At 40.5% G+C, this 13502-nt stretch overlaps 1 protein-coding gene across 1 annotated transcript; it reads left to right on the top strand.

Moving 5' to 3' along the window:
* Nucleotides 1-50: 50 nt before the first annotated feature.
* Nucleotides 51-10885, top strand: SEC61A1 (SEC61 translocon subunit alpha 1). Its single transcript, XM_031607743.2, has 12 exons — nt 51-195; nt 1307-1374; nt 1702-1767; nt 1870-1948; nt 2808-2939; nt 3688-3797; nt 3999-4152; nt 4842-5002; nt 5212-5409; nt 5829-6020; nt 7652-7728; nt 8556-10885. Exons 1-12 carry the CDS (start codon nt 189-191, stop codon nt 8740-8742), a joined length of 1431 nt encoding a protein of 476 aa, XP_031463603.1. The 5' UTR covers nt 51-188; the 3' UTR covers nt 8743-10885.
* Nucleotides 10886-13502: the final 2617 nt, after the last annotated feature.

The raw sequence follows: 13502 nt of genomic DNA, 5'->3' as shown, positions 1-13502 counted from the left end.
GGCAGCGGTGCATGCTGGGAGTTGTAGGCGATTGGCCGGCGCGGGGGAAGAGAATGGCGCCTGCGCGGTGCGGGCGGCGGCGCGTGGCAGGAAGCGGAAGCGGAAGGGCAGGGGGCGGCCCGGCTCAGTCCTGACGTGTCCATCCCGGGCAGCCGCCGCAGCGCTCCGCGCTCCCGTCCCCGGCCGCCATGGGGAGTGAGTATTGGGGTGTCTGGTTGGGGCTGAGCTCTGTGCGGTGTAGGGGCGGGCGGGGTGCCGCGCAGTCGGGGTGCCGCTCTGCCCGAGCCCGCCGGAGCCCCGGCTGCGCGCTCCCTCTGCGGCCAGGCCTCGTAGGGCGGGTGGGCTCCTTCCTCAGCTCTGGAGGCTCCTTCTGCCTTTCTTTTTTTTTGAGTGAAATACTTGTTTCCTGGGCATGGCAACTTCCTCCTGGAAAGAAAGAAGAGCCTTTAGAAACGCGCCTTGTTATCATAGCTGTGAGCCTCTCCTACAGCTCGGTCAAGGCACTGAAAGCACAACTAACGATTTGAGATGGAGCAGTTCTTCATGGGTTAGTCTTAAAGCGTTATGGAAGTGCTGCCTTACGTATGGAAGTGGGCAGCCACCAGGAGTTTCAGTTCTGCTGCGTTGTCTCAGTCCTTCACATTCATCCCCAGATGCACGTGCAGTCTGAGCCTGGCCTCGGGAAGTTCAGCATTAACTCCGTTCAAAATCAGTTATGTGTGATTGTGGCCAACGCGTGACTTTGCACATATTCCTATTTTGTGTCTGGTTGTTTTGTTGGTTTTATTTTTTTCTTGAAACTAAGGCAGCTTTGACTTTTCTGATCAGGGAATGTGTCCTTGTGATGAGGGGGAGATCATTGTTGGAGCAGTTCTGTAAAGTGACTTGAAGTAGAACATTGTGTGCGTGGACACTGAGTAGGAGCTCTTGAGCTGTATGGCCTGAAGGCAACTGCTGATTTTAACCTATCTTGAGTGTTGTATTTCTTAAATATTGGTACCTGAGAAGTGTTATGAAATTAAGTAATGAAGACATAAATGTGTGCAAAACAGCAGCAGGTTTTCTGTGCTGCCAACGTACTCGTTAAAAGCAGAAGGCTCTCGATTTGTTCTTTCTTTTTTTGTTCTTCCCCTGTTTCCAATCCATATTCTACTTATCTTTTCTACGTACCTCTGCATGAGAATTAAAAACAAACAAACAAAAAAAAAAGGCAACTTTTTTCTTAGATGCCGCATTTAATTTTATTTGAGCTTTTCTGGTGTTCTTTCGATGTGTTTACTTTGTCTTTTAACTAATTTCCTTACAGTAAAATTTCTTGAAGTAATCAAGCCCTTCTGTGTTATCCTGCCTGAAATCCAGAAGCCAGAACGGAAGGTGAGTTGGTGAAATTTCATTCAGAAGTTTATATTTGTGTAATATAAGATGCTTGGCATTGTAGAGAGAATGGCAAAGGACACATTTCTGTGGAAGTGCCAAAACTACCTTTAACTTACACAGACTTGCTTATTTGGATTAAAGGTTCAATAAAGATTTGGCTGCATGCAGTGCAGAAGGGATGAAAGGGAATTATTTTGTTCAGTATACTTTGTTCCTTCAGAAGAAAACAGAATGCACTGCAGTATATCAGTGTGAAAGGTTGACTAGATCTTACTGTACCGACAGCTTTATCCTCTTCAATGTGTTGTTTTGTTTTTCCTTTAGATTCAGTTTAAGGAAAAGGTACTATGGACAGCTATCACACTCTTCATCTTCTTAGTATGTTGTCAGGTATGCTTCTTTCCTGTGTTTTTAAGGAAGAACTAAGATGGTGAATGGGTGTTATATAGTCTCTAATTAAAAACTATTTTCTTCTCTTGGTTGGATATTCAGATTCCCTTATTTGGCATAATGTCATCAGACTCAGCAGATCCATTCTACTGGATGAGAGTGATTCTGGCTTCTAATAGAGGTATGGTCAGTCTTCCAAGAGAAAATGTTTGTAACATGGAAAAAAACATTTTCAAATATATTTTTAATTTGTGCTTTATTTTATTGAAATGGGAATTGAAACAAAGAGGAAAAAGTAACTTTATCTATTGTAAAAAAAAAAAAATAAATAATAATAATAATATATAAGTTGGTGTAGGATTGAAAAGGCACACTTCCATGGACAAAATGGCTTTGTAACTGGCTGCAATCTATTCCTTGTAAAAATGAGGGAGCGTTTTGTGAAAAAAAGAGGTTGGGGAGAAATAGTTCCAGCACTGTTGCTGGTACAGGGTTCTTTGTACTTTCCAAGCTATTTCAGTCACACTGCAGCTGTATTTGCTTGTTCCGTTTTTCTGGATGATGTCTTTGAGTCTGCCTCACCAAAGATTGAAGTCTGTGATTGTTTTATTAACTTCAGTTGATCATAAAAGTTTTTAATGTAGGTATAAATGAAGAACTGTGAGGTGATTACTTAAGCACTCAACTTGGAGCACTCCTGAAAAAAGTTTGGGCTTTTTGTTTGTAAATAAATAATGAAGTTACTGATGATTGTCAAAGACAAAGCAAATTCCTACCTTGTCTTGTATACAGGAAAGATGTTCCCAACACCAAAAGTCTTTTCCAGCAATTGTGATTCTTAAGTACTGAGAAGTACTGTATAACTTATTAATCCAACTTTAACAAGCTCCTGTTACCATGGAAACCTCTTACATGTGTGGATATTTGGAGTTGTCATCTCTGTCATGGTGCAAGGGGTGGAAAGTCAAACTTGGAAAGAAAGTGCTGGTGTGCACCATATCCACACACCTCTGAGGGTCACTGCTTCCTGTGTCTGGCAGGTACATTGATGGAGCTGGGCATTTCCCCTATTGTCACTTCTGGGCTCATCATGCAGCTCTTGGCAGGTGCCAAGATCATTGAAGTTGGTGACACCCCAAAGGACAGAGCTCTATTCAATGGAGCACAGAAGTGTAAGTAGCAACTGATGCTAAATGCCAAGGTAGTGTGATTTAGAGTCAACATTCTGTTGTTAATGTTAGAAACTTGCATTGGTCTCCAATTGGTTCATTACAGGATATGGACCTCTGCCATGCTATGTGTTCATGCTGTGCTACAGATGTCTCTTTCAGCAGCCTTAGTGGCTGTTCTTTGGCTCGTTAACATTCAGTTTCAGATGGGTTTGTAAAAGAATATTATCTGTGCAGCTGGCATTTGTACTTGCAGTCTCATCAAATAAACTAAGCAATGTTTTGGGGACCCATAGCTTGAATTACGTTGGGTGGTGTTTGTCTAAAAAAGTATCTATGAAGATGTTAGTTGTAGTAGTTGTTACTTTACACTTTCAAACATGGTTCTTCAGCAACATGGGATAAATGGCTTTTAGAGAAATTCAAGTATTCTCAAATGTGCGGCACCAAAGCTCTTACTGATTTGTTTACAGGAAAGAAAGAACCATAACTGAAGTAATGTCCTAACATCCTCAATTTTCAGTATTTAAAGACATCTTCAGTTACTAAAAATACTTTTAAATCTTTGTTTCTGAAGTCTGTGCATATTTGTATTTTCAGTGCTAGATTTCAGAGAGCAAACTTAACCTGCTCTCAAATGTTCTGTGACTTATGTATTTCTTCCCAACTTCCACAAAGGTGTGATGTTTGTCTCATTGTCCAGGACATAAATCTTCTGAACAAATACGTAATTGTTTTTTGTATTCTCCAGTGTTTGGAATGATCATTACCATCGGGCAGTCTATTGTCTATGTAATGACTGGAATGTATGGAGACCCATCTGAGATGGGCGCCGGTATCTGCTTGCTCATCACAATTCAGGTAATTTCTACTCTTCCCTCCTTTTTTGTCCTCTGAAAGGGTCAAGGCAGTGTTATAGATTCTCTCCTCACCCACGTGCAGAGAAGAGATACCAGTGTGCTTGCTTTCTCACAAGTAGTCTAATCTTCTAATAGGTATTAATTTTTTTTAACAAAAAATAAAAAGGAATGTGAGTAATGCTCCGGTTTGTTTTTACTGTAGCTTTTTGTTGCTGGATTGATAGTTCTGCTCTTGGATGAGCTCCTGCAGAAAGGATATGGTCTCGGTTCTGGCATCTCTCTCTTCATTGCCACCAATATCTGTGAGACTATTGTGTGGAAGGCATTCAGCCCCACCACGGTGAACACAGGACGAGGTAATACTTGCATCAGAACTTCATTATTTTCTCATATGGAACATAAACACAGCAACTTCTCCCCATAGCCTTCTAAAATTCGACTCTTTACATTCTTTTATAGAATAGTACAATGATCTCTTAAAGTAAAAAAGACCAGTTTCTAATCCTGAACTCCAATGTCATACATAAAACTCCAGTGCCTCCATAAAACTTGATAGGGATGACTGCTGTTGTATTGCAGCTGCTGCCCAGCCTACTGACAAGTACCAGCTGTTCCTTTCTGTTCCTTTTGTTACTCTTTGCTCCAAACCCACTAGGATGCAATCATGTTGCTGATGTATAGTAGAAAACTTAGATGAAGTAATTGTATTTTTAAAATTCAAACAATAGCCAATGTCTGACCACAAATGATACTAGGAATGTTGTCTTCCTTGTTTGAAAATAATTAAAAAAAAAAAAAAAAACTTCTAAAAGTAATTTTGTGTCTCTGGAGATCAGTAAAGTTATCCTATTTGGTATTTGGGTTGTGATTAGTTTCTAGTTTCATACAGGAGGGTTTCTGAATGTGCCCTTAATATGAAAAAGGATGGAAGTAATTCTGTTCTGAGTCCTGTACTCTAGAAGAATACCTAATTGGACAAAGCACTGAAATTTAAAGGTTAAAAGTTACCATGCTTAACTTGATTTTTTTTCTTTTTCTACCCAAGGCATGGAATTTGAGGGTGCCATCATTGCTCTGTTTCATCTCCTGGCTACTCGTACAGACAAAGTCAGAGCTCTTCGTGAGGCCTTTTACCGTCAGAATCTCCCTAACCTCATGAATCTGATTGCCACCATCTTCGTGTTTGCGATTGTAATTTATTTCCAGGTCAGTTGGAATAAAGAGAGCTATTAAGCTGTTTCTATTAAATAGATGTGTAATTTGCTTCCTTTTAAAGGAAATGACATGCTTGCAAAAAAACGATTGCATGTTCTGTTGTTGTTGTCAAGGCCAGGCCGTTTCAATTCATGAACTGTGGTATGGGTTCATGCTGTCAAGTTATAATAAGGGACTTTTCTCTTTTGGAAATTTTTCAGGGTTTCAGAGTGGATCTTCCTATTAAATCTGCTCGCTACCGTGGCCAGTACAACACCTACCCAATCAAGTTGTTTTATACTTCAAACATTCCCATTATTCTTCAGTCTGCCCTGGTGTCAAACTTGTACGTCATCTCCCAGATGCTTTCTGCACGCTTCAGTGGGAACTTACTGGTTAGCCTGCTGGGCACGTGGTCTGTGAGTATTCCTTGTAATCTTACATACAGCACTGTAAGAGTGCCATTAACAGGTCTACTTAGAGAGATGGTCTCCCTAAACATAAAGGCACATTTTTCTGTTTGGTCACATGGGTATGCTGAAGTTTCTAGATTAGTAATTTGTTAAATTGATGATGGTGTGTGAGACTTGCTGTAGATGTTGAATCTTCATTTAATTTTCACAATTCTTTACTGTCCTAGGGGTTTTTACTGTTCCTTACTGTATTCCATTTCCACATTAGAAACTGCTTATGATAGTAAAGTTGAGTCTTTGTATGCTTCTCTAAAGATAATGAAATACAGTGATGTAAAGATGGGATATAAACCATATATCCCATATATCATTTATGACTGAGAAATGGCAAGAAAACTGCTGACTTATTGCTTCCTTTTTTGTAGGACACTTCAGCTGGAGGCCCTGCTCGTGCTTATCCTGTTGGTGGACTTTGTTATTATCTGTCACCTCCAGAATCCTTTTCTTCAGTGTTAGAAGACCCTGTCCATGCAGTTGTTTATATTGTGTTTATGTTGGGTTCCTGTGCTTTCTTCTCTAAAACATGGATTGAAGTCTCTGGTTCGTCTGCCAAAGATGTAAGTTTAAAATGATAAATGATATCTTGATTAAAAACAGCAGATATACATATTGAGTTTTTCTTAAGTTACTGTTAAGCTGGTGATCTTCACAGTAATTTTTATCATTTGTGTAAGTAGTGATTTTGATTTTTGGATTAGAAAGAGCTTTAAAAAAATGATAATTGGGGAGAGCGAGGGCAAAATGAAACCTTTTACTTATTTATTTTTGCCCTCTCTGCTGCTTTTTTGAAAGCAGTGACAATAACAAAAGTCATATAGGGTTTTTTTGTTGGCATTAGGAAACTTCTGACAGTGCTACATGAAATCTGATGAGTGTGAGGAAAGATCAGGTAACACTCAAAGCTTTTTGTACCAGATCACAATTGCAGTGTGTACAAGGCAGTTGCCACTTAGGAACCTGCAGGTAAAACTTTAGTATCCATTTCTGACATAAAGAACTCATAGTTTATTTTGAGGGAACATTAACAAGAAGTTTTTATTTTTAACTTAAAAGATCCAAGAACTGAGAATATAGTTCAGTGCATTAATGTATGTATGGCTTCTTAAATTTCCATTTGCTCAAAAGATATTTGATATTGAGTAACTATGCAATTCTCCAATTGAAATTGGAAAACAAGATGGAAAATAGTTGTCATTGTGGTATATTTGTATTGTATGGTTTTGGGGCAGGAAATGAAGTTTGACAGCCATGTGGAATGGTTTAATCCATTCTTTAACAAATATGTAATAGTTGGATGGTGAGTTAACAGCATGAATGCTCATTTTGGGTTTGCATCTGGCTGCTTGCTGTCAGACCTGCAGGGAGGCACTTGCAGCCATTTATAGATAGATTTTCTTTCAGAATAAGTGGAGATAAAACTTGTAATACTTCAGTATACTTTCCTGATGCTGAAGAAAAGCTGATCTAAACAAGATCAAAAATAAAAATTGATAAACCACTGCTAATGAATTACTTACATTCACAGTATTGTGGAAAACTGGTAGCTTAATCATCTGGAAGTACATTTAATTTGGTGACAGGCAGCTTCAGAAGCTCACCTACAAGAGTTTCAGTTCCTATCAGTAGTTAGATGTTAGCAGGCTCAATTGTAATCCCATCCACTTGCAGAAATACTATTTAAGAGTAGTGTTCCAAGAAGGGATCCTTTCTCAGTCATTTCCCTTCTAATATATTCTCACAAATAGCTCAGCTGAATGTGGGAAACTGTTGGAATGCAAACTTCATAAGATGGTTTTAACAACATCAACTAAACCCTAACCAGGAGACAGTAGAGAGATGGTGCTAAAATAGGAATTGTATGAAATATGGGAACAGTAATAGTGTAACAGGAGTAGCACGTAGTGTGTGGGACAGCCACTGGTTTCCATGTTTTTGTTTTCTCAGTAGGACTAGAACTATCCAAGAAGCTTTGCATAATTGACAGAATGGAGAATTGCCTCTGACTGCAGTCTCGATTATCCCAAGTTAAAATACTGGCTGTTTTTAAGTCAGATGAAGAATGTAAAAATAAAACACGAAAAAAACACGTAACTCACTAAAATGCCTTGCTCTGGTTTCCCATAGTGCTAGATTCTGTGGACTTGGCTAATAGTACCAAGCTAACTTAACTCCTTTTTATTCATTGCAGGTTGCCAAACAGTTGAAAGAACAGCAAATGGTAATGCGAGGCCACAGAGAAACTTCAATGGTACATGAACTAAACAGGTGAGCTGTGCCCTTCGCAAGTTGTTTATGCAAAGTATGGGAGAACACATTGTAAACTTCGCTTAGACTGACATTTGCTGGACCCTAGTGCATGGCTATTCTTTAAGCTTTAGTGTTCTGTGCATGGGCATGGAGCACTGCCTCTCATTAATAGCTGGATTTGCACAGCAGGATGTTGTTGCTTTGCAGTTAGAAAACATGCTTGAATTCCAGAGCTTTTATTTTCGTGTGTTATTTTTCCTTATGTCAACGTTTATAGGGAAGTTAGTAATGAGGGTGGAAGTATCAGTTTGAAGTATAGTATGAGCAGTATTTTAAGATTGTTCATATGTCCTAAGAGTACTGTTTTTTACGTACTCCTTTCTAAAATTAGCAGCTACTTAAATCCAGTTGGTGTAGAGGCAAGCAGAGATTGATCTCTAGATGAATCATGTTATGGGAATATTATTGCAACTTTAGATTTCAATCATCTGCAAATGTCTTGAAGATCTAACACTCATTAACGTATGCTTAATTACCTGGTAGATTGAAATGCCTTCTCAGCACATTTTTTTCTTTCCATTCAGGCTGAGTTTTCTTTCCTTACCTGGTGTACTGGTCCTAGTGCACAACCCTTCTCTTGGATTAGTGGACCTATACCAGAAGAGAGTATGCCACCATGGTTTAGATTATTTGTGTTGTCATTTTTCTCAGTGGGACTGGCTTCCTAGGAAACACCTCAATTTAGATACGTTCCATGGTTCCCATACAGTGATAATTCTATTACGTTTACCATAATCCTGAGCAAATTCTAATAGTACCTTTTGTATTCACACCTTGTCTTACAGGTACATTCCTACAGCTGCTGCATTTGGTGGCCTCTGTATTGGTGCCCTCTCTGTGTTGGCAGACTTCCTTGGGGCAATCGGGTCTGGAACTGGAATCTTGCTGGCCGTCACCATCATCTATCAGTACTTTGAAATATTTGTAAAGGAACAGAGTGAAGTTGGCAGTATGGGAGCTCTTCTTTTCTAAACCTAGCTTCTCATGGACCCAGGAGAGAAGGGAACAGCACTCTCTAAAGTACCCAGATGCGAAGAAGTAACGTAAACTTGATAATGTCATTCTATAGGAACACATCTTTTAATAACGTTTCCGAAGAGCATTTCCTTATGTTCAAACTTTTCTAGCATACTGTTTGCATTTTATAAATTACTGGGGAAAAATGTGCACAATTTTTTAATGAAAATTGTTTCTTAATTATGTGTTAGGAGAATCAGCTTTCTGAATTGGATTTAGTTCAATGACTCTTGAATTTTTTTATCCCCTCTAAAAATGAGTAATCCTGAAACCTTTACGGGTTTTAATAACTCTGGGTAGGGTTGAATGTTTGGAAGGATTTTTTTTCCCCATTTTATTTTTTTGCAGCTCCATTGCAGTAGTAGTGAGGAAAAACCTCTTCCCCCTAACGCTTGAGTTCCGTAACTACAATTGTAAGCACAAACAGTGTTTAATATGTTTTGTGATGTATTTTTGTTCAAATATGGCAGATTTGGGAGGCAGTTGCTTCTTTTCACTCTAAATAGCAACTCTAATTCCAAATGTCTTGTAATTACTGAGCTGGCCTTGACAGATCTCAAATATTGACTTGAGGCTTGTCAAGGTTTGGTAAGAGAATGTGTTCTTTCCCATCACTCTTCCCTGTAAGCAGAAAACTCAGGTCAGTTGAGATTGTGCCAGCATCTGTGCCTAAGGAATGGCACCTTTGAAACTTGGTAGTATGACATCTTTGTAAAAACCTTTTAGTTAGATCTCCCTGCCATTAGCTCTTGTACTTCTAGTTCTGATGCTAACTGAAAGAAATACGTGTTATGGAAACCCAGATGCAAATCTGCTTGTATCCTTTTCTAAAGGTGTAGGTTTCATCAATTTAAAAAATTCTGGTCTTACAGTTATCAGGATGTTGCCTGACTGTATCTACATATCTGGTGAATTTTGAGTCATGTTCATACAAAGGAGTGTGAAAATGTCTTTTTTTCCTAGAATTCTTGTATCTAGTTGTAGATATGAGACCCTTGCCAAGTAACTCTTACAGTCATGCAGAGGAGGCTTTTCTATCATATAATTTTGTTGACCTAAATGGTGCACTGAAAAATACTTCTACAGAAGGTATTGGGGACCCTTTTTTTTCTACCATCATATCTTCAAAATGGAGAAGTTACAGTAAAAGGCTTTAATGGACCAGAATAATCCTTAGTTTTCCATTTAAATTGTCGGTACTAATTAGGTGCCTAGGACCAAATATCTGTGATGGTGTGGGTCTTGTAAATCTTGTTGCAGTCAGTAATGGACGGCATGGAAACCAGAATTAGAAGTTGTGATGTTGGGATGTTTCTGTACACAGCTTCACCATGCCTTGTGTGCATTTGTGCATGTTGTACCAGCAGTGTATGATTTCTGCTCAGAGTGATGGGACTCCTACATTCCCAAGAAGCACAGATGACATCCAGAAGCCCTTGTTAATGCACTGAGCTCAAATACCAAATGCATGAGAATTCTGCAAATTCAGAATGAAATACACCTGTCTGTAAAAGTGAAGGCCTTGGGGAAAGGATCACAATGGGGAAAATGAACAAGAGGATTGGGATAAAGCATCTGAAATGCTCACTGCCAGCTGTTCACTTTGATTCACACTACTTTCTGTCATTTTCCTGTTTGTTTTTTTATAAAGTACAGGCATGCCATGGTGTGATTTTGATGTGAAATCAGGTACAGTTAAAAGTGACTGACTGGAGAGGGAGGGAGTGTGGTGTGGTTCTTTCTGGGAATTTTTTGGTCGGTTTTTGTAAAAGTCCAATGTGATATTTTTTCCTTTTTTTTTTAATTTGTAATAAAAAGGACTCAACTTCTGGATGTGCAGTTCTGGCTGGGCTGGAGCTGGACATGTATTTTTGACCATATCATCCGTTTTCACTGGTTGCTGTTTGGGCCATCAGCTCCTGAGTGTCTGAGCAGCATTTGTTCTATGCATCTGTATTTTTGTTGTCCAGTGCTGGAGTCTTTGTTATTGAGCAGCTGTGTCCTGGGAGCGGGACCTGCTGATCATACAGTGGGTGTTCACAGAACAATGCCTAAACAATCTGCTTTATAATGAAATAAAGTACATCTTTGGAGCTAATGCTTGTTCTGGTGCTTTGAATACCACGATCCTAACAATTGTGGAATACTGTTACCTGCCCAAAATATTGGAAAAAGGAATCCCTCTCAGAACAGCTGTAAGGAGTGTAAAACAAAAAAGTGGTATTTGCTCCAAGACCTTTCAAGAATGAGCTTGCTGAAATCATAGTGCCTTAGCTGTTCCTGTGGGCTTTCCTGTTCCACAAGTGTTGCATTTCAAAAGGTGCTGCACAAGTGAATAGTGGGAAAGTGAAGTCATGCATGGGTTCAACAAAAACATTTTTTGTAACAGTGCTTGTCTTCTGTTATGATTGTCATACTTACAGTAATAGGGTGCTAATTGGAGCAGTAAAAGTCGAGGGTCAGTGATGTCCCGATGCTTTTTAGCCAACTGACAACGATCTGCCCAAAGTTCCTTAAAAGCTGGTTTATTTAAATACCCTTTGCAGGAGCCTTGGCTGAGATTCTGGTCATTTATAAAGTCATTTCTAAGAAACTTGCATTAGTAATAACTGTCATTGCTGCAGGAGTGTTATGTGATCATATGCATCATCCCAAGTAATTGGACTTATATAGAGAGGAGTCATGCAGAGGACAGCTACTTGAAATACCAACATAAGGCAGTGCTTGAAGCCCTCTTTGGGATGGTAGTATTTCCAGGGAAGTCCTTGCACGGCTGCTCCTTTTGCGCTGCAGAGTCCATGTGAAAGCTTGTAAAGCTTTTGCCACTTAAGCAGTGAGCGTTTGATATCTCCCTGCTATTCAGGAAGCTGTAGAAGCCTCCCAGTTTATATAGCAGGTCATGTATTCCCAAGGCCTTATCTCTGTGTCCATGTCGTTTTGAGACAGAAAAAGATTCCATTGTTTAACAAACTTCAAAACTAAGTTGGGTTTTGCGGCCAAAATGATTTTTTTCACAGCTATAATGGTTGCTTTGCTTTGTGGAGTGCTTCATTACTGTGCTCCCTTGATTTCCACTGGGATAACCCTGCCCTACGCTGTAAACAAAAGGTTGTTTGTGGAATAGATTTAGCAATGAGCTTTTGGTAAAGGAGGAAGCAGAGTGGTAGTAACTGCTTTTCCTAATTGTTCTCCATTGCAGCACAGAACACAAAGCCTTAGGTGGCCTTGAGTTTTATTCCAGCTTTGGGGAACCTTTTGTAAGGCTGTTACTGGCATGGCATGGCATGACGTGACACAAGCGACAGGTCCTCAGTTGCCCTGTGCTGCCTGGAATACTGAAACTCAGATCCTTCATCAGCCCTCACTCCCTGGAGTTCCAAAACTCAGGTACCCTTATGTGCCCGCAGAGAATTCCCATTGTTGCCCAGAACAACGTGTGATCGCTGCAGGGCCTTCTCCCCCTGTAAAGTAAAGAAGAGCGCTTTCAGAGAGAATCTGCGGGGAGGGAGAGCAGTGACAGCTCTGAAACTTCTGTTTGATGTGTGGTTGGATGGCCTGCTGTCTCGGTTCCTCTGGCTGCACCCACTGCCAGCTTTCTGACATGAAACCCCAGCCTTCGCCTGCTTCCTGCCTGGAAAGGTCACAGCTTGAACTGCGGCCAGCAGTGTTGCTGGCACCTTCCCAGATACACAGGGAGACGTGCAGGTGTTCAAACAATGCCTGCTTGTTAGGGGGGCTCAGGGCTGTGCAGCCCCACCAAGCCTCGCCGAAGGACGGGTGCTGGCACGGCACAGGGGAGCATTTGCCCGCCTGGTGGCAATGTTACACTGCGAGTCAAGGTTTGCAATTTGGAAGAGAGCAGCAAAATGTGTATTAAATCTGTTCCGAATGTGTGTAGGGTCATTTTTCCTTTGCTGCTACGCTGATGGGTGCCCTGCAGTGTAAAAAGTTGGGGAAGGAGTTCACTATTATTTGTAGGTTCTAGAATCAGGGCCAGGATTGAAGGAGCTTAAAGCTAAAATACAAAAATGATCTCCTCCTTTTAAGGTGTTTATAATAGTTAGAATACAGTCTATTGTTTTTCAAGCCTGCTCAGTGTCAGAGGCGGCTGCTGAGACAGCCACATCGCCTGCTGAATATTGCTCTACAATTTAGCCTAGACTGAGACAGTCAATGGGATTGGAAAGAAAGCGAGAAAAGTAGCATTTAAAACCAAAATCAATATTCTAAGCTGGGGACCTAATTAGTCAGCGGGACTGTAAGCTGCTGCTTTATAGCATGTGACTGCACGGATCGGCTAAAATTGAAGCTCTTCTGTGGGCCAGGTTCTAACAATCCCTGGCTATTGCTAACATGATGCTGGCCAAGCTGGCAGCACCTAGCAGAAAGGAAATACCCCAACAACTGGCAGAGGGGCTGCAGTCTGGATGAGCACAGACATGGTGTGCTTTGTCACCATGTGGTGGGCAGTCAAGGTCAGGGTTGGGATGCCTTCACAGATAGCTCTTGTTGGAGAAACAGGAGGCTTGGCAGTCAATCTTGTGGCAACACAAATACCTGAGAGCTTGAAACAGATGTAAATAAAAGCCTTTATCTGCGTGGTGCTTTTAGGGCTTTGGTAAACCTGTGGTTTGAAGCTTTATGAAAGAAAAAGGCTGCTTCAAACAGTCACAGCAGAAAACTTAGTGAGCAGATCATGCTGTGTGATTAACATC

The sequence above is a fragment of the Phasianus colchicus genome, chromosome 11 (assembly GCF_987193195.1).
Source record: "Phasianus colchicus chromosome 11, bPhaCol1.hap1.1, whole genome shotgun sequence".
NCBI classification, from domain to species: domain Eukaryota; kingdom Metazoa; phylum Chordata; class Aves; order Galliformes; family Phasianidae; genus Phasianus; species Phasianus colchicus.
Note: the sequence above shows the minus strand (reverse complement) of the source record. Positions and strands in the feature narration are given on the sequence as shown.